We start from the raw sequence: 20,823 nt of genomic DNA, 5'->3' as shown, positions 1-20,823 counted from the left end.
GAATAGGCCGCTGATGCCGTGCGCGTCCTCTCCCCCCTATTTTCATTAGGCGCTGATGACTGCGGAATTGATGCGGCCTGCAAGTTATCAAGAGCTACTAATTTCGCATTAACGACCATTGACTGCGCTCGCTTGATTCGAGGGGGTTTTTGACAATTATCACAATCAGGATTGGAGCCCAGATCGTTTACCTTGACTCCGTAATTATTTGCTCCGAGCCGAGGCGCACATTGCAAAATTGTATGGTGTCACAAAACCCACCCGTAAATACCGAGGAGACCAGGAAGGGCCATCTCTCTCCAACACGCACCGCACGCACGCATGCACGCACACGCACGCACGCACGCACACACACACACACACACACACACACACACACACACACACACACACACACACAGACAGATAGATAGATAGATAGATAGATAGATAGATAAATGGATAGATAGATAGATAGATTGATAGATAGATGAGTGTGTAAACGATTCAAATATTTTCTATTCAAATATCAAAAAATTATAATGGATTAGATTTGTTATTTTATTATTATTAGCCTATTGTTATTATTATTTTTGTTGTTGTTTGTTTGTTTGTTTGTGTTATTGTTGTTGGTTTTATTCTGAATCGAGGCTCTGAGAACAGAGGATGTCCTTCACAGTTTGTAAAGCCCACTAAAGGCATTATGATTTTGATTTTGGACAACTGCATTTTCTGTAAAAGATACTTCACTAATGGTGATTAAGGTGCGTTTTTTTTCCATTAAAAGTGTCAAAAGTGCCTTAAATAGTAGTCTTTGTGAGGAAAATACTTATGTGCATGAAGAGCATAAAAACATTGAAAAAATGTAAAACAAAGAATCAGATTAAAACTCCTATACTAAACTGCTCAATAACATACACTTAAAAATCAATATTTAGTATACCACTAAGTTTAGAATAAGAATAAACGTTAAGCAATATATTGTTTTATTCAAAAGGTAGCCAAAAGTGACATGCTATGTGGTTTTAAATGAAGTTAATCGATGTGGAGCTGTGTCCGGATGAGAAGCCACAGTACCATTGATCTGATGACGGAACCACGTGTTCTCGCGAGATCACACGCCGTCACATGATCACGTTGGGAAAGAAACAGGAAATCATGTGTTGTTTGGAGCGGTAGCTGATGCTGTAACTCCTGTTTTCGACCATGTCTCTGTCCAAAAGCAGCTTGTCGTTGCTTTTATTCATTCTTAATATGTCTACTATTGCGTTAAGCGACGGATTAAACCTCACCGCTTTACACTCAGCGGACAAACTGAAACAAATCCCGTCTCTGAACCGGGCAGCTGCTGCTGTTGTGGTGAACTCTCCTATGTTTAAACCTGCGGTGGAGCCCATCTTCTCCCTTAATCTGCTGTCTTCCTTCCCTGAAGACCTGGAGATCAGCGACTACTGCAAAGAGCTGCTCAACATATTCGGACAGCGGTACGTCGCCTATGTGTCGTGCCTGGTGCCCGCTGCCCGTCCTGTCACAGTCTGCCAGAAATGTTTCTCCTCCTTTGGCAGCCTCAGGGAAGCCTATGCGAACATTTCATCGGAGGTACGTGACAAATACAGTGCCATCTTCTGTGTTGAGTTTGCGGTAAAGTACTGTCTTCCGTCTTCTGCTTACTCGGAGGCCTAGTCGAAGGGCAGATGTCTCATGATCACGAGTCTTGTGATGTGTCTGACTAGTGGTCACACATTTGAGGAAATCCATCTGCACGACTTGCTCTGAATAGCAAAAAGAGGAGCACTTTCTGCAGCTGTTTTTTTTTATTTTTTATTCCAAATGTAATAAAAAAAACAATCTGTGTAGATAGCAGATGATGTGGATGATGGAGTTGTGCCTGTGTCCTCAGAGTGGTCCAGGTAATGTGAGCTGCAGTGAAAGCCTTCTGCGAGGTGACCGGCTCATGGTGGTGAATCAGCTGAACACCAGCCTGGAGGAGCTGTGGACCAGTTCAGCCTGTGACAGTAAGTCCTCTAACTGGAAGTGGTTTTCTGAACGACACACGTATGTATTTTTGAGATTCTGTCTGTGCCTTTTTGTTTGACCTTCTGACTCCCACACATTTGACCACAGAGGTCAGAGTGCAGGGTCACGTTCATTCGAGCGGGCAGTGGGCACGCCGGACGGTGCAGAGGTCACACACACATACACATGTGACTTTGATTGGATTGACTCTGAGCACGAATCATAGCAGCTTGTGACTTTCTAAGATATTTGAGATAGTGTGTCAATGATTTATTTTCATTGCTGATTGTTCCCGTAAGTATCGTTTTCACTTAGAAGTTAGGTGTTTGGTCTATAAAATGTCAGACAAGAGTGAAAACAATGTTGAGCTGTATATGCCAAATGCCCAAAGATGTTTTCCCAAAGCTCTCTTGTTTGTCCCGATCGCAAATATATTCAGTTCACTGTAATAAAAGTCTAAAGACACCAGAAGTTATTCACAGTAAAACAGCTGTAATCAATTTTTTTTTTTTTACCAAACTTATACATTTGTATCGAAATATTGAGCCATGCATTTAATAGTTGACAACTAATTGATTATTTGTTGCAGCTATATTTTTGTTATCTGTTCATTAGTATATTTAGAATATATAGTCAAATTTGGACATGGTAAATTTATGGAATCTTTGCTGAAAATGCCTGAAGTTAATATTCCATTACCCAAAAGAGCCCCTTATCTTTCCTGTCAATTAATTGATGCAACAATCTGCAATTTTTTTTCTCCATAAGTTTTGTCTGATGTTTATTGTTGTATTCTTTTGTATAGTTAAACCAAAAGAACTGAAACCTGGGTAAAGTTTTCGATAAGGTAACGGCTGAAGCAATTTATCTGATTGTTTTTTGCTCTCCCCGTTGTGCAGACTGTGTCACTAAAGGACTCCAGAGGCTGACCAACGACACGCTGTACTTCATGAACACCCTCAACCAAACTGACGACTGCTTCGACAAGTACCGACAGGTGCGCCTCAAATTCGGTGACGATGAGTGTCGTTCGGGTTTATGCTGAGAATGTAACCATATCTGTTGTCCGTTCTCCATTTTTCCACTCACAGGGGAACCACACAGAGCTGTGCAAAAACTGTAAGAGCACATACCAAGAGCTGAACGAGCTGTACGGCAGGATGGAGAAGAATCAGACGATGTGTATCGACATAGAGGATTCGGTGCGTATGTCGGGAGCAGAGATTACCGCGGCTCCTCTTATAAGATGGGAAGAGAGAAAGCTGCACCCTCTAGAGGAATCTGTAGACAGTAACAGACAATGAGACAGTTCTTCAGGCATTTTCAGCCGGTGATTGTGTAAGATCCAATTTTATTGTTTGATAAACTGTCAGCCACATTTTGTGACCGTCCTCAGCAAATGGATTTACTCAGTGAGACAAACACGTATAATAACAACTCTTATATCAAGTAATGTGTCATCAAATTAATGTAAATGTTATTCAATAAACAAATAATTTGGGGTTGCTATGGTTAACACTAGGTTAGATTGGCTGGCTTGAGCCTTTCTTTGTGGACTTGTGCATGTTGTCTTCGTGTCTGTGTGGGTTCCATCCAAGTATTCCAGCTTCCTTTCACAGTCCAAAACATGCAAGTGAGGTCGATTGGTACTGGACTCTAAATTGCCCATAGTTGTGGGTCGTTGTTTGACTATATATGTCAGCCCTGTAAAGATCCGGTGACCTGTACAAGGTGTTTTTTTGGGGGGGATTTCAGCCTTTTTATTCCATTAAAAAACTGGAGTAAAAAATAAATAATTAACTGAAAATGGAAGTCCTCCAGCTCCTCTTTGCCAGTCTTTGTTTTTTTTTTTTGCAGAGACAAAACGTTTGTTGTGTTTCAATGGTTGATTTCTTGTTAGAGGACTTTTATAAGAAAAATAGCATAAGTGGAAAATTGAGCTCGGATCTAGATTCAGGGTTGTGATCAGAAATGCAAGAAACACAAAAAAATCACTAAAAAGTAATTTTAAAAAATCCTCATGAAGCCACTTCAATCTTTTCAATCACAAGAACAAAAAATGTTCACCAAATAACCTTGCGTACAGTTATTTGAAGACAAGCCCCTAAGATGGTTAATTATTCGTAACGCTGTCCTGTAATTGTGGTCATCTGAAGTTTACTTTAAGTTTTGCACTCTGGTTTCAGATGAACATGACCCGCAGACTGTGGAGTAAGTATTACAACTGCTCCGTCCCCCGTGAGGAGACGGTGCCTGTCATCGCCGTGTCCAGCTTCATGCTCTTTCTGCCCATCATCTTCTACTTGAGCAGCTTCCTTCACTCGGAACAAAAGAAACGCAAGCTCATACACCGTGAGTAACCAGCTTAATTCGCCCATTGTCAAACAGAGAGATTTTTTGACTGGGTTTTGAGAGGTTTGGGGTCTTTGTGGGCGGTAGGGTGGGGGCTTGACTGACTGTGATATAGGAGTTCGGCTGGGGATTGCGGAAGGGGGTGGGTGTTTTTAAGGTTGTTATAAAGCATAGTGGGCTTGCCTCCTGCAAACCTCTGGATCGCTGACGTGGTTGGAGGATTGTTTTTTTTTTCTGCGGATGATGGTTGTCTTGAAGGTTCAGAGCATTTACCCAGACTGAGGAGCAGAGGAACTTTGGGGGGGTGGGGCATTGAGTGCACAACATGTGGCTTGTGATGGTCAGGGACACATTGAGCCACATGCAAGAACCACTCGTACATAATAATTTGTTCTTTTGGAGCCCATAGGAATGATATTGTGTTCAGAATATCTTCGGGAAACTGGCTCTCGTATAACATTGCCGACTATACAGACGAATAATTTCCCTTCCAATATGTTCAAGACTGTCACATCCCCTCAATGAGTATTTGGCTTTACAAGATGTTTTTTTTTTTTAATTAATTTATTTTTAATCTAACTTAATGTCAGTCCATTCTGTCTTTATGTCCGTCACAGTGTGGCTCTCCTCTGAATATACATTTTCTGGAATTACACTTGATTTTTTACGACTACCAATTCTCCTACATGTTTTGTTCTTCTTGTTATTTCCATCAGCAGGACAACATCTTGTACTTAATCAATAGAGTAACTTAAAACAAGAAAGCAAAAGTAATCTAATGCTTTATATAATCTTTTTATAATGGACTGTAAATTCTGTGTCGTTACAGCAAAACGGGCGAAGTCATACACCAGTCTGATGAACATCCAGGACAAACTGGGCTGAAGAGGACACGAGTGACGACAAACCTTTAGGACAACGTCCTTTAATTTAAAGTTACGACAGAAGATGTGACTTCTGACCGCCTTGTGCCTGAAGTATGACAGTCCTCCATTAACGTAGAGGACTCAAATCGGTAATCGGGGGGAATTTAAAGGATCGATAACTTGAAAGTGAAATGCTGTGGGCACAGGAGACATTTGCTTTCAAATCCACAAAACCGTCTTTTCAAAATGTAGTAAATGGCTTTGGAAGATAGAAAACAAGGGTCATGTAGAAACAAACAAAATGGACTCAAGACGTTTAAATCCGCTTTTCACTGACATAGATTAAGATCAGCTGTTTTTGGTGACATCTGTGTTGGAATCAAAGTATATTTTGCTTCATAAACTACTAATCAGATGCTTGTTCATGCGGCTAATGTACGCTGGTAATCCTCACACAGATTCTGGCCTCTCTTTTCAACTACTCGTTAACGATCTTCAGGTGTCACTGAAAAGAGTGAGTGGCTTGTGTGTGTGTGTGTGTGTGTGTGTGTGTGTGTGTGTGTGTGTGTGTGTGTGTGCGTGCGCTCTATTTATGGGTTGAGAAATGGGTTTTTCTGTCTCTAATGTATGTCCCGAAAAGAGCTGCAAAAAGGAAGCACTTGATGTCCATTAGTGGTGACATGTATCTGCTGTAAGAAGGGGTGGGGGGGATGGGGGTGCACATCAGTGGGGTGGGGTGGGGGCTTGGAGTAAATAAAGACAACCCACATAATGTAAGAGCACTCCAAAGTACCACACTGTGATGTTACCTGTGTTCCAGTCAGTGTTCTTTGTTGGTCGCATAAAGCTTTTAATGCGCCCCGTTGTTGCCGTTTTCCACTGATGTTTAACTTAATTTGTTAAAGGGGTTTCTGACTGCTCATGGCAGTAAAGTCTCCTTTATGAGTTGTGAGCACTGAATTGATTAATTTGCCTATTAGATACGCATTTGCTGGGAGATAATGTAAACCTGTTATTATGAATGAATAAATATTTGTAATTCAGAAACATCCCGCAGGTGCCTGTGTTGTAATTTAACCACCAGTTTGGTGCTGATGATCAGTCTGTATTGCTTTGGACGTCTATTTTTACTCTCTTACATTTGTTTGACAATTGCTAGTTAAATTTTCCTCTCAAATTGTGGGTAATGTAGGCCCCAGGTTTTGGGAAGGAAGTCAATACTGTATTTTTGGTTCTGCTGTATTGATTCTGATCATTTGTTTCTAAACTGTCCACAATACAGTGTTATAGGAGTGGAATCAAAATCTGCTTCCTACATTTCCCACAATGCAATTTAGCCACTGTATGACATCACTGGAGGTTATTTATCAGATTACAAACAGCTTTCTCTGGATCCTAATGAGGATTTATACCCAAGAAATTGGTGGTTATCCTTCAACTAGTAAAAATGAGGCTCGTATTGACCTGCTACAGCTTTGAAATGCTGCTAACATGTTAATCCAACAATAGAGTCCCTCCAGTGAAAACTGTATCTCCAAATCCAATATTGCAAGTATCTGGATGCTTCTTCCATCAGTAGTACTTAAAAGGTCCATTCTGTGCAATCTCTGGCAATCCTTTTCATAAAAAAATAAATAAAATAGGAATGCTAACATACTACACTACTTGAATAAAAGTAGGCCTACTTAGTTACATTCCTTCACTGCATACACATTAAAGCAGCAGTACTATTAACCCAGGAAAACGAAGTAGTAAAACACTGACAGGGACCACATTTCTGCAGGGAATGTACTTTTACTTTACATCAAGTACATTTTGCTGATGAAACCTGAATACTCATTTTGACAGAGAAGCACTGTCTGAATATTATCTGTTCCATCTCTGGTACCAGGTCTCCCGGCTGTGTGGCCACAGTGGTGCGTAATGAGTCCACAATGTGGTTCGGTGTGTTTCCTCACACAGCGCTGACCTCTTGTTCTCAGGTTACGTGGCCTTGTGTTTCTCGCAACGCGGCTTTCCCCTCCGTCATTAGCAGCTAATCTAAATGTGGGATAAAGATACTTGGACGAATAATCGCAGCAACACATCCGTTAAACTCCTTTGGCTTTTTGGTCTTGTGGAGCGCAGCCACCGCTGGCCCATCAGCAGGTCTAAGAGCATTACGGATTTGCCGAGTCATATGATCCGGTTGCGGCCAGCAGAGCCGCAAAAAACACGGGCTTTCTGTCATCCGCGCTCCCGCACGGTGTCGAGCGGCTCGTGTGCGGCGCGGCCCGGAGCTCAAGAATGACAGCTTTGATTCCCGCTAAGCCTCCCGGTGCTTTTCTGAGGCACACCGGGTCCTTAAGCGGGGCTGAAAGTCAGAGGAACACACAAACACACCAGGGGAAGTGGACCGGAGGCCGCCACGTGAATGAGAGAACCGGTGGAATAGTCCCCCGTGAGGAAAGGGTCCAAATGTTCAGACCTTTTACTTTGCTTAAAGTAGTAGTGCCACAGAATAAAAGTACTCCATTACTGAGCTGCAAGTGCAAAAGTATCAGCTAACTGTAAGCTCCAGAAGTAAAGACATTACTGCTATATTATTGGATTATTATTCATATTTAAAGGAGCACTATGTAGTTTTGGGGAAGAAGAGAAAGAAAAAGATTTTCATTGACTGATTTGTAGACTTAAACAAATTAAATGAACAAACTGTCTTTATTTCCATGACTGAATAAACTCAAAAAACAAGCTCACTTCAAAGGACAACAGAGTTTCATATTGTTCTGATTTGTTTATAATGGCGGACCCTGCCACCTCTCTAGCTTCTCATCGTACTTAAAAGTATAGTAAATTTTTACATCACAACTGGTTTGCGAGCCAATCATAGACCAGTATGCAAGGCAAGGGGAGAAGTGCGATGTGGAAACAGGAGACATCTTGTGTCTGGTATATGAACTTGTAAAAATGAATGACAATATTTGCACCATAAAGTAGATTTAGGGCTATTTGATTTTGCAGATTACATGCTGCATCAGAGCGAAAGAAGTACATTTCTAAATCAGTTCATTTTATCAGCAGTCAAAGAAAAGAAAAACAAAACAGACAGAGATGACTCCTATGATAAGAAAAGTGCTGAATATTGGATCCAATAACCAAGTTGTTATGTATGTATAATTTAGTTTAATACTGAAATAGAGTTCTTGCCAGAAAATTAGGCTACGGGGATACATTTAAAATCATTCTTGGTAGTGGTGAAAGAATAATTCTGATAATTTACTTAAGCGGCAATATTTCCCTTCAAAAATACTCCATTACAAGTAAAAGTCCTGGATTCATAATGTTACTTAAGGGAAAGTACTGGCAACAAGATGTACTCAAAGCACCAAAAGTAAAAGTACTCATTATAGAGAATGAGCCCTATGTGGTTGAGGTCAAGCTAATTTTGATACTTTTTCATAGAATTATCTACAATACATCATATTTATTAACTGATTATATGTTTCATATATAAGCATTTATTCTGAAAAGTAACAGTAGTAGAGAGTAAAAAAAGGTATAAAGAAGTAGTCTATTTCAGTAAATGTATAAAGTTACTTTTCACCATTGCTGTTGGTCAGTATACTTTGTGTTATGTTATATGAGCTGATTATATTTTATGCGTAGTTATTAATCTGCGCAGTAACTAGTTACCACGGCTGCCAAATGAGCAGTGTAAATGTTTATATTCACCTTACATCATGTTCTGCCACATGATAAAACACATTTGGACCATCATATCAGTTCAACACGAGCTAATAAAGAAATGTTTTTCAGGTGAATTTAAGTTATCGGCTCCACATCTGGCAAAAAGACAATATCCTTGTGATGTTTGAGTGTTAAGAGGCTTAGTTTCCTAATCTTTGGTCTGCCATACTTCACCTTTAGAGACAGAGGTGGCTTTTGTTACAGGTCTGCTTTGGAGTCGTTATTGCTTAAAGGAGGGAGGCAAGATGATCAACATTTAGTTAGTTACAAAAAGATAATTTTCCGTTTCACTAATGTGTCCAGTGTGCACATATCTACATGTTTGAATTTGTGTTATATTGGCTGCACAGTATGTTTTTCTTTGGCAAACATTTATGCCACAATGCAGTGAAGACGGCAGCTGGTCTACCTTCTGAATTAAACTGACTGCAGTGCAGCAAAAACTACAATCCACCAGTAATCACAGCCTAATGCCATGCATAATTATTGTACACCTAATCCACTCACAAAGAGCTTTGATAAGAAAAAAAAAATGACTTTGAGAATAATTCTACTGTAAGTGTGATGGTTTATGCGGAAGAAATTAATATTTTTGTAAACTGACTCATACAACTGATCTCGATTGCTTGCCCTAGTTCTCTGATGGATTAATGTGGGAAAAATATTCTAAAGGTCTTTTTTTTTAGAGAACAATGGAAAGGGACTGCGTCAAACACAGAAGAGACAAAATACAGGACGGTTTATACACACTTATAAAATAAATGATTAAACAATTATTACATTATAGCTTTATTTTTATGCAATAATTCTAAATGCTGTAATCCATCATCTTCAGTCCATCAGCAGTGCTAACTAACTTACATTAATTAACCGCTGATGGAAAGTACTGCACTTAAAGGGTGTTTACAGGAGTTCTACTTCATATGTGAAAAAGTTGTTTCTTTGGCTCCAGAGGAAGCTGTATGTAATCTGATAATTTGCCTCCAGTGATGTCATTCAGTGGCTATGTTGCATTGTGGGTAATGTAGCTCTAGTCCACTAGTATAGCAATGCACTCCTGTGGCACTGTTGGATTTACTGTGGACAATTTAAAACAAATGATCATAATTGATTCAACAGGACCAGAAATGTCGGCTTTTATATTCCATGCATTCTTCCATGTTTTTAAAACTAGATGCCTGCATTACCCACAATGCAATTTAGCCACTGAGCGACATCACTAGAGAAAATGTATCAGACTAAATACAACCAAAGTTACCCTTTAAATCCAGTTTTGAGGTACTTGAGTATCTTCATTTTCTGCTGCTTTATACTTCTAATCCAACACGATTCAGACACAAATATTGCAACCTTCTTAAGATAATAGTTAATTTAGATTACTGTTATACAAAATATAATCTTTTATTTAAGTTTTGAATGTTTTTCTTAAACAAAATTTTGACATATCGCACCTTAAAGTACAAGATCTGAGCACTTCACTCATCATAGCTGTGATATTAAATATAACATTGAAAATACACACTACATTTTATCTAAAGTATCTGCTACTACTATTTTCCAACAGTTTTAATACATTTAGCTTTTTGCTAATGCATTGCTATAAGAAAAAGTCAACTAAACAAGTTAATCAACATGTGAAAACCTCCTCAGATAAAGCAGCTGTTTGATGAAATCACACAACACTGTACACTCTGTAAAGAACTGACAAATTGTGCAGCTATTCACCCCCTTTTTTTCCTTTGAGCTCTCAGCTTTTATAACGTGTGAACTGGTTAGTTGACTTTTTTTTAAGCTGAGGAGCGAGCGAAGCAGGAATGTCGGAGCACGATGGCTGAAGTTGATGTCTGAGTGGCTTAAAAGATAACTCAAAGCTTTCCTCAGACCTCATCTGGAGAGGAATGATGACCGGCAAGTGGCCTCCACTTCACAGACCTTGAGATCATTCTGTTTTAACCAACAATTATCCAGGCAACTTCTGAAAAGATTTTGATTATTTTCCCTGCAATAGCCTCTTTGTCTCTCTTCCTGTCTGCGTCCATGTTCGTCAGCATCCCTAACTCTCTTGAATATTTTCAAAGTAGTTATAGAGGCAAAAGGGTGATTTTCGCTGGGGGGGTGGGGGGTGAATATGTGTGCCTTTTTGCAATAGATACTCCAGCAGATGGCAAAAACATACTTCTCTTTGCACAAGTGACCTTGACACAAGGTCAGTACATTTCATATTTGATGGAAGAGTAGGGGGATTGTCTTCATGTTGTTTTTGAATCTGGCCTTCGTTTTTTTTTTTCATTTTTTCTTTTATTAAATAACATTTTTGTTAAATGTCTGTGTTGTTCTTTTACAAGGTCATGACCTCCTCTAGACTAAATGCCTTTGAATTCCCTGCTGTTCTCTACAATCATCCTCCTGTCCTGTGCAGCCTGTACACTGCATCCTGTACTGCCGAGCGACGAAGGTCTCCTTCGTTATTGCAATATTAAGAAACTGTTAGTCAGGACTTAAGAGGTTATGCAACCCCCCACCACCACCACCACCACTCTAAGCTGTCAGTTAGTTAACTGGCTGAAGGTCAGTCTTAGATTATGCACCTCTCAACCTCTGAGCAATGAATATGATGCTTTGTTGAACAAGGAGTAAACATATGCCCCTTGGAGTAGGAATTAGCAGACACACACACATGCACCCCTCTCACAGTGCATATGCGGAGTGAATGGGGCTTATTATACACCTGCGAGTGGGGTCAAAGTCTGTCAATCCCTAGCTTATGGTATTATGATAGATTATAGAATCACTCTCTAATGGCAGTCATTCAGTTTGTAATCTCAGCAGCTCGATGCAAGGGTCGGCTAAGGGTCTGTTGAAAATAAGGCCTTCTCCTCATTCATCTCCTTACTTCCCCCCTCTCACAAAGGTCTTATGACAGGTCAGCTGTTGGTGACATCACAGATGCTGGATCATATGTCAGAAACCTTTGCTGGCTGACTTACATCCATTGTGGCTCAGCTGCAACCGAGGCCACTTGAGGCCAAAAGAGCGGCGAGGTGCCCCAGGGGGCGAGAGGGCGAGCATGAGAGCTGCCAACAGGCAGGAAGTGTTGGGGGCACTCCTCAGGGCAGGAACATCTGACCCATGTGTGGGTTTTGTTTGTGCGGATGACCAGAGAGTCTTGCCATCAGCTTGAGAAGACGTTTATTATCTGTATGGAGTGTTTGTGTGCATGAATTAGAAAGTCTGTATATAGTGCGTGTGACTCATTGGATTTCTGTTTTTGAACTACACACATGAGAGAGCTGCTAAAATCTGCATGTGTTTAAAACACGCTGCGTGTCAAAAAGGATACATTTGGCACCTGAGTAGGATTTATCACAAGACAGTAGCGCCACCTAAAGTCAGGTTCTGAATATAACATGTAGAAATACACCACTTTGTTTTGCCTGGAAAGTAAGATTGCCTTCTATTTTGTAACTGAACATTAAAGCCCTCAAAGGTATCTATGTTCACTGTTAATGAAACTTCCTAACTGTAAACCTAGCATTGTTTCAATTTTAGTTGCATGCAAATTAATTGTATTTGTTAAACAATTATATGATTTGTCCATGTTGTATACCTGTCTGCTGTTTCTGTTTATTACTGGACATCTGTGTTTGGGATAAGTATCCAAATTTTTTCCACAATATACATTTGTTTTATTACTTAGACTTAATTTATTTTGATTTATTTTCTCATGCTGATTAAGATGCCAAATGCTGTCAATTAGCACCAAATCTAAGATATATGAAAATACTGTAGTAGTGTAGTTTTGATAGTTACTTTAAGTCATTTTCCATTTGATGTTAACACATGTTTTCAGACCACCTGACCGATTGACCTCTCATGTAAAAAGGCTATGTGTTAATATGTTTTTTTTTCTTGCAATACCTACCTTAAGGATCACTACAGATTCTTGAAAACAGGACTGACCTTTCTGTTCAAGGTCTCGTAATAGTCATTACATTTATGACAACCACTCAGATATTTGGAAACAGGATGCTGCCACTAGATGGCAACACCAAGCCATGAGTGATAAATCAATGATCCCAGACAATCACTACTTTACTCTCTCTGTTTTTCTCTTGCGACATTCTCTTGCTGTATATTAAATAATAATGGCAAACATATACTAAGTTGACTATGGAGGACTGACCTCCAAAAGCACAAGTGAATAAACAATAACAAGTAGATTATATGAATAATAAATACATATAAAACTAAATAACCTAACACATTAATAAACAGATGCTGGAATCTAAATAGAGAGATAGATGGATAAATAAACAACTAAATAATTAATTTAAAAAACACATAACATGTATAAATGCTGGACAATAAATAAATAAAGTGACTGACTAACTAACTAACTAACTAACTAACTAACTAACTAACTAAATACTGGAGATAGATAGATAAATAAGTACAACTTACTAAATAAATAAATACATGAATACTTGAAAAGAGAGCCTAGAAAGCCTAGATATCTAACTAACTAACTAAATAGATAAAATAAATAGATAAATAAGTAAATAAATACATGTGAAAATTAGATTGGAAAGTAAATAAATAATTAAATTCATACAAAGGTAAATAAGTACAGAACTATCAATTCATGCCACTTTTTTTTTAATTAATTAAAGCCTACATTTATTTTCAATATGACTTATACATATTGAGCCATTTATCTATCTATCCATCTGCGTTTTGGATTTTGGCAGTCGCAATCCTCCATACAACCCTGTTCTGCATTGGTGGATAATCTTCAGGTGGTCAGCCAAGCTTTCATGTGCTTCTTTGATAGTAGAAAAAGTTTGTAGACATGAACTGACTATACACTGTATTAAAAAGTATAAATGTTAGAGCCAGAAACATACAGGGTATGCTGTATGTAGTGTACCATTCCTTTTTGTTCACGTAAACATAGTTTTTCTTGATTACTGTCCTGAAAGTTCGAGTTTACGAGGAGCACATGAAGGCAGCACTCATCGTTCTGGAGGCTCTGTCGCCATAGCAACGTGTAACAAACGGACAACGGCGATACGGACCAGCTACTTTCTGCTGTCTTCAGTACTGCAGCATTTAGCTATTTCAGCCAGTGACTTTTATACAACACATTGTCAATATGGAAGAAGTTGAAAAGGACCCAGAGGAGGCGTCTGAACCCTCTGTGGTGTCCGAAAACCAGGAGGCCAACAGCGGGTAACTAGCTAGCTTAACGTTACTGTAGGCCTGGTAATGTGTAAACATGAAGGCTAGAGGTAGCTGATATAACTCACTGTTCACTCTGCGTGGACTGCAACCTTTGTATGTGTAATAATACCAATCTTTTATGTGTTTTATTGTGTGTATTTTTACTGTGCTGTAACGTTACACCATCAGGGTGTCCACACAGGAGGCGGAGGAGGACCCCACTGTGGAGGTCAAAGAGGAGTCCCAGGAGAACTGTCCTGAAGAGGACGAGGTGGAAGGAAGTGAAAAGGTTTGTTTAATTTCCAAACATGGACTATTAAACATACATGTTCTTAAACTTTGGTAATCAATGTAGGCTACTTATCAATTATTAGGAATGCATTATGTCCAAGGCGAACAGTAACTACATCTGAAATCATTCACCTCAAGCTTTAATTTTAGTTCATTTTATTCTACGCTGAAATGCCAAGGATGACTCAATAAAGTCCAAGGGCCGATACTCATTATTAAGTACAATTAACCAAAGTGCTGTTCTTAAGTATAGTTTAAGGTACATTTCTTGAGTATTTCCTTTTTCTGCTGCTTTATACTTCCTCTCCAAAAAAAATCTTGTATCCATTACAGGTCATATTATTGTATATTATGTAACTAACTTAATGAAGCAGTGCCAGAGCATGAATAGTGACTGTTCTCCTTTATGTCAGCTGATCACTCCTCAGAGGATAATCGACCTGCAGAGAGATTTGTCGGCATTGGTGACCAACATCCAAACAGCAGCTGATGCCAAAGAGTCAATGCGAAGGACAGAATTGGAGGAAGCACGCAGACTAAGGTAATTTTCAGCTATTATTATCTCCTTTAGCACTGCCCATAGATACATATATATTTCAAGAAAAACAAACAAAAAGTAAGCAGTAATTTTGCTTGCTACATCCTCCACACCATCCTCACCTTTTGTCCTTCTTCCCTCCTGTTTGCCACCATGTTTGTTCCTCTTGTTTGTCCAGATTGGAACGACTGGAGAATGATGCAAAATCCAGCCAGGAAAGGTTTGAGGAGATCACCAGAGGGTGGTCAATAGCTAAGCAAAAGTTGATTCCTCAGGAGCTGCAGGAGGCCCTCAACAACCAGCAGCAGTTATGGGCTGTTCTCTTAGAAGACAAGAAAAAACTCATCAGCGACCTACAACAGGTAAATCAATCAACTGATCTATTTGTCTAGAATATATTTTTATTAGTCACCAACTAAAGCCAGACATAAACTCTGTAAGAGAGTAATGACAGGTTTTTGTTGGTGTTTGCCATTGTCTTCTGAAGGCCTTGTCCATTCATTGGGTCACTTCCTGTGTATGTGAATAGGAGCTAAAGGCTGGAGATGATCGCTATGTTAAAGACTTAAGGAAGCAGGCAGAGGAGCTGGACCTGATGATGGAGAGGATGGAAGACCAGATCAAAACCTTGACAAAGGCCTACAGGGAGGAGCTGGCTCAGATGGAGGTAGGTCCGGATGTGGGTCAAAAAGCAGCTTTAAATAATCCGTCCGGTCCATTTGAAATCAAATGAATGTGGCAAATGTGACATTCCCATAAGCCTCAGCTGTACATTTTGTTCAGTGCTGATTAGCGAATGTTAGCATGTTAACTCACTGAGCTAAGACAGTGAATATGGTAAATGTTTTACCTGCCAATCAGAAGCCTGTTAGCACTGAGCTAAAATAACTGCTCTTTCCAAGTACTGCCTCACAGAGCTGCTGTTGTGGAGTTAGACTCTTCATCTTATATGCGATTGTTGTCATTTTCACTAATGGTAGCACTTGTGCTTTTTGCAGAGAGTTTATCAGCACGAAACTGACGTCTTACTCACAAAATACAAGAGCGAATGGGAGCAATACATGAAGGAACTTTTGGACATAGAGGTGTGCACAGCTGAAATAGAAAACAACACACACAGTCTTAAATCATATCTTGTATCTTACAGTTATGGAATCTATATCTAATGATATCTATCTCTAGGGGGAGAGGTTGACACAGAGGAAGGAGAAAGTGGAGGAGTATGAAACCATAATTCACCATCTGATATTGGAGACCAGCGACAAGGACAGCATCATCAGCATAGAACAGAATGAAAAGTTTCAGGTTTGCATAAAGAACAAGATAATAATCTCTGTGTTATTAACAGTGCGTCTGATCAACCTACATTTTCCCTTTGAACTGGAATGATATAGAACAGCTCCAGAACCAGTAAAATAGTAGATAGTTGTAGTGATTCTGAATATGTTGCCAAGAATAAAATGTTTTGAATGTTTCACCATTTGACAAAAATAAAAAAACGCCCAGGGATCAGAGACTCCTGTTCTTGCCTCTGCAGGTTCAGGAGAGAGAACTTCAACAGATAAAGGGCACCAGTATGGTCGCGAAGCTAAAAGAAATCAAGCATGAGGATGACTTATTAAGAAACAAATTCAACCTGGCCCATATGAAGAGCAGGATCATCAGGTAGTACAGATTATCTCTCTTTCTCTCTCTCTCTTGCTCTCTCTCACACACAATGTTATATTTTATACATTCTCATCTTCTCCTTGGGCTTGCTTTGCGTTTAAGTCTGAGGACGGATATGAAAAACCTGGTGGAAAAGTACAGGAGTCAGGAGAAACAGTTTACAAAGAGGAACCAGTATTTGTCTGACGACTACAAACGCAACATTCAGCAGTATGAATGCATACAGAAGAAAATCAAGTGAGTTATGATCATCATATCACTTGACATAAAGTGCAGTTGCTTGCTTCTTATATCCAAAACTACACTCATCCACCTTGACTTCATGCAGGCACTTTGCAGCGGCTGATGTAAAAAAATTTGAGGAGATGTGGCTGATGATCGAAGCAGAGGTGAAGCAGCTAGTGGAGAGGGTTTTGGTCATTGAGTCACTGATCTACAAGCAGCACCTTGGTCTAGCTTGGGAGCGGCCTCCTATGCCGTTCATGGAGCACTCTGGTCCCATTCAGCCCCAGAAACAGGCCTGTGGGCCCGACCGCCAGGCTGAGTCACAGTTGTTTGAAACCGGCAGTCAGAGGATGATGGACGCCTCAGTCGGGCCTCAGCTGGAGGCAGACACTGAGAGCATGGACATGGAAACGCACAGGGAAGGGAGAGAGGCGCAGAGCGAGAGTGGTGCAGAGGTGGATGAGGGGAAGTTGATGACGGAGACGGTGAAGAAAGTGATGGAGCTGCTGTGTGATGAGGCGGTGAGAAAGAAATTTACAATTGATTTTTTTTTTTTACAGTAAAAGGACAAGGATTTCACATGTGATGCATCAAAATTATACAAAACAATTTGGGATATTGTTATTTCCTGAGAGTTACCAGTCTTAGTCTCTGCGGGTCACAGACACCAGGAAGTCACCGCTTTCATGCCAATAATCTGGCATATTACCCCTGTAATACACTCGGCATGTTATTTCTACAATTTGATTTGTGTTTAGATTAAACAAACAAGATGTAATTTATTGATTACTTAACTATAGAGGTGCAGGTTGGCAGATTTTTTTCCTTTCGACAGAGCCATGCTAGCTCTTTACCAGGCTTTAGCTAAGCTAAACTAACTGGCTGCTGGCTCTAGCGTCATATTTAATGCACAAACATGTTGGTGCTATCAGTCAAAGAAACTATCGCCTGTCTCAGGGCTTCCTGGTAGAGGAGAAACTTCTGAGCCTGCTGGCCCCCCTGGAGAAGGAAGAGCAGACCGTTGTGAAGCTGGCCTCTCTCCTTACTGTGAGTTCTTGTAGTGTAATGCATCAATGGATTGTATAGAGAAAATCCTAAACAACCTGACATGTTGGTTTTCTTTTGCTCTTCCAGTCTTTTGGCATTGAAGAGGAGGATTTGCCGATGTTGGCTCATTTCTTAATAAAGTCCAAACATCAGCAGAGAGAGCCGACTGAGGTGAGGAATGAAACAGATGCAGTGGAAAGACAGATGCCTCATCAAAGAAGACAAATACTATCGCTGCGTCTTCTGTCATTGTTTTGTCTGCCCGCAGGATGTTTGTGTTGAGTTTGGGGAGGAAGCTGAGACCAACCTCACGTCTGAACTCATCGATCCAAAACATGTTGTGCCCGCTCTAAAACATTTCCTAGAGCAGCTCACAAGGTCAAGGTAAGACCACATTTACTGCAATAATCAACACTGTAATGTACATGTGATGCTAACGTGTTCCCCTGGGGCTTTCAGGAGGAGCTCAGCCCACCAACACTTCAGTTTTCAGCATGTAGAAGCTCGGGATGCTTCAGGGGACGAAGGCTACTGGGAGAGTATGGGCAACGTGATCTCTGAGGACAAACTGAAACTCTGGGATGCAGCGGAGCGCACACTGACGCAGTACCAGTGAGTTTCAACCACGCACTCAGACACAAAGCAAACATCCCTGTGTTTTTTGAACAAGCTTTTCTCTCCTCTGTGTTCCCAGTGCCGTCCTGACAGAGATCTCTGAGCTCATCCCTGAGACCGAAGATCTTGAGCAGCAGAACGAGGAGCTGCGGCTGATGCTGCAACAGTTGCTTACCTCAACTTTATGAGTCCATTAAGTTTATGTCTCTGTTTCTTGGATGTGCACACTGAATTCCAGATATTCAATGCAGTTGAGGGACACCGGCTTAGAAAAAAGTAATTTGTCTAATATAATACTGTTTTTTCTGACATTTTATTGACCAAAAATGTAACTAAAGAAATAGGGCAGAGATGAGTTTGCATCTAGCGTCATCCATCTGACAACCATGATTCTCTGATAGGTCAGTACAAAGCTAGATATCCTCTGGTTCACACTCAACTTGGAATCAAAAGAACTGGAACAGTATGCAAATGTGGTATTTGACAAACTATTTGTTATTGAGTATTTATTAAGGATCAAATCAACGTGGTTTGCAGATTTTATTTCCACAGTCCTGGAGGAAAAAATGGCAGAAACAATTGATTTTCATCATCAGTAAGACATACATCAGTTCTTGTGCGATACAAAGCGCACACACAACGGTGGAGTCTCGATGTCTTCATCCAGCGGGGTTGAAAAGCTTGTGGCTGAGCTCTGAGGGCAGAGAGAAGAAAAGCAGGCCCAGGAAGAGCAAGCCCAGCACCGCAGCCAGCAGCGCCACGCAGTGCAGCTTGTAGTGCCTCCAGGCCAGGATGCACATCGTCCTCACCGGGCTCAGCAGCCACGATATGCTGCCACTGGGACGACTGCACACAGAGATTCAGAAGGTTTTAGTGCGGCCAATGAACCGAAGCCTGCAACAAATTTTTCTGCCACTTGGAGGCAGCAGAGGCCAGCTGTGAGCACATTGACATGCTGTCCTCACTAAAGTCTTCAAAGCTTACTTGTTAGCAAATAACCACATGTAACAGATGGAGCAGCAGTACCATTAATTTTCATTTCTTCCCGTCCTTTGGGATGCAACATTTGACTGGAAATTTGTTAGTCCAACTATGTCAATCGAACTTTCCTATGATAAATCCAAGAAGGTAGGGGGCTAGAGAGAGTTTTACAGCGTTCGCTATGATTGGATTCTGTCACCATCTTAAGGGGAGAAAAAATGACCTGTGGTTTTACCTTGAAATGTGGTCCGATGTCCCTCTTGATTAAAATATCAGTTGTGTATGATTTGTATGAGGTTTTGTAAAGATTGTTCACAGGCTTGAGGAGGCAGAGATGCAATGAGAGGCCATAACATAAATTTGCAAGATGAAAAAACCCCATTATCTACTCACCCCATGCCGATATATACAGTGAAGAAAATAAGTATTTGAACACCCTGCTATTTTGCAAGTTCTCCCACTTAGAAATCATGGAGGGGTCTGAAATTTTCATGGTAGGTGCATGTCCACTGTGAGAGATAATCTAAAAAGAAAAATCCAGAAATCACAATCTATGATTTTTTAACAATTTATTCGTGTGATACAGCTGAAAATAAGTATTTGAACACCTGTCTATCAGCTAGAATTTTGACCCTCAAAGACCTGTTAGTCCGCCTTTAAAAGTCCTCCTCCACTCCACTGTATTATCCTGAATCAGATGCACCTGTGTGAGGTCGTTAGCTGCATAAAGACACATGTCCACCTCATACAATCAGTAAGACCCAAACATTCAGCATGGCTAAGAGCAAAGAGCTGTCCAAAGACACCAGAGACAAAATTGTACAACTCCACAAGGCTGGAAAGGGCTACGGAGAAATTGCCAAGCAGCTTGGTGAAAAAAGGTCCACTGTTGGAGCAATCATTAGAAAATGGAAGAAGCTAAACATGACGGTCAATCTCAATCGGAGTGGAGCCCCATGCAAGATATCACCTCGTGGGGTCTCAATGATGCTAAGAAAGGTGAGGAATCAGCCCAGAACTACACGGCAGGACTTGGTCAATGACCTGAAAAGAGCTGGGACCACCGTTTCCATGGTCACTGTTGGTAATACACTAAGACGTCATGGTTTGAAATCATGCATGGCACGGAAGGTTCCCCTGCTTAAACCAGCACATGTTAAGGCCCGTCTTAAGTTTGCCAATGACCATTTGGATGATCCAGAGGAGTCATGGGAGAAAGTTTTGTGGTCAGATGAGACCAAAATGGACCTTTTTGGTCATAATTCCATTTTGGAATGGTCATGGTAGCATCATGCT

General features: G+C 40.5%; 2 protein-coding genes and 1 long non-coding RNA gene across 3 annotated transcripts in view; 2 read left to right on the top strand and 1 right to left on the bottom strand.

Annotated features, from left to right (window-relative positions):
- The first annotated feature begins 1,102 nt into the window (after window positions 1–1,102).
- Window positions 1,103–6,262, top strand: ostm1 (osteoclastogenesis associated transmembrane protein 1). Its single transcript, XM_030406333.1, has 6 exons — window positions 1,103–1,578; window positions 1,880–1,994; window positions 2,895–2,992; window positions 3,087–3,197; window positions 4,182–4,347; window positions 5,177–6,262. Exons 1-6 carry the CDS (start codon window positions 1,186–1,188, stop codon window positions 5,230–5,232), a joined length of 939 nt encoding a protein of 312 aa, XP_030262193.1. The 5' UTR covers window positions 1,103–1,185; the 3' UTR covers window positions 5,233–6,262.
- Window positions 6,263–13,963: 7,701 nt separating this feature from the next.
- drc1 (dynein regulatory complex subunit 1 homolog (Chlamydomonas)) lies at window positions 13,964–19,071 on the top strand. The gene is made up of 15 exons (XM_030404802.1): window positions 13,964–14,171; window positions 14,352–14,451; window positions 14,867–14,994; window positions 15,170–15,353; window positions 15,521–15,658; window positions 15,990–16,076; window positions 16,174–16,296; window positions 16,529–16,656; window positions 16,762–16,896; window positions 16,988–17,405; window positions 17,842–17,931; window positions 18,019–18,102; window positions 18,200–18,315; window positions 18,391–18,543; window positions 18,626–19,071. Exons 1-15 carry the CDS (start codon window positions 14,095–14,097, stop codon window positions 18,732–18,734), a joined length of 2,070 nt encoding a protein of 689 aa, XP_030260662.1. The 5' UTR covers window positions 13,964–14,094; the 3' UTR covers window positions 18,735–19,071.
- A 2-nt stretch (window positions 19,072–19,073) lies between these two features.
- The window catches only part of LOC115573812 (uncharacterized), a 3,514-nt gene continuing 1,764 nt past the window's right edge, over window positions 19,074–20,823 (bottom strand). The window contains exon 2 of the long non-coding RNA XR_003982361.1: window positions 19,074–19,392. This is a non-coding gene — a long non-coding RNA (uncharacterized LOC115573812). The remainder of the gene's footprint in view (window positions 19,393–20,823) is intronic.

Source organism: Sparus aurata, chromosome 22, assembly GCF_900880675.1.
Source record: "Sparus aurata chromosome 22, fSpaAur1.1, whole genome shotgun sequence".
Taxonomy (NCBI): domain Eukaryota; kingdom Metazoa; phylum Chordata; class Actinopteri; order Spariformes; family Sparidae; genus Sparus; species Sparus aurata.
Note: the sequence above shows the minus strand (reverse complement) of the source record. Positions and strands in the feature narration are given on the sequence as shown.

Bases quoted from the DNA above. Each gene is read 5' to 3' on its own strand.
- ostm1 (XM_030406333.1), top strand. From the start codon at position 1,186: ATGTCTCTGTCCAAAAGCAGCTTGTCGTTGCTTTTATTCATTCTTAAT. The intron at 1,995-2,894 runs GTAAGTCCTCTA...CCCGTTGTGCAG, and splicing joins GACCAGTTCAGCCTGTGACA to ACTGTGTCACTAAAGGACTC. The intron at 3,198-4,181 runs GTGCGTATGTCG...CTCTGGTTTCAG, and splicing joins GTATCGACATAGAGGATTCG to ATGAACATGACCCGCAGACT.
- drc1 (XM_030404802.1), top strand. From the start codon at position 14,095: ATGGAAGAAGTTGAAAAGGACCCAGAGGAGGCGTCTGAACCCTCTGTG. The intron at 15,354-15,520 runs GTAAATCAATCA...GTATGTGAATAG, and splicing joins TCATCAGCGACCTACAACAG to GAGCTAAAGGCTGGAGATGA. The intron at 18,103-18,199 runs GTGAGGAATGAA...GTCTGCCCGCAG, and splicing joins AGCAGAGAGAGCCGACTGAG to GATGTTTGTGTTGAGTTTGG.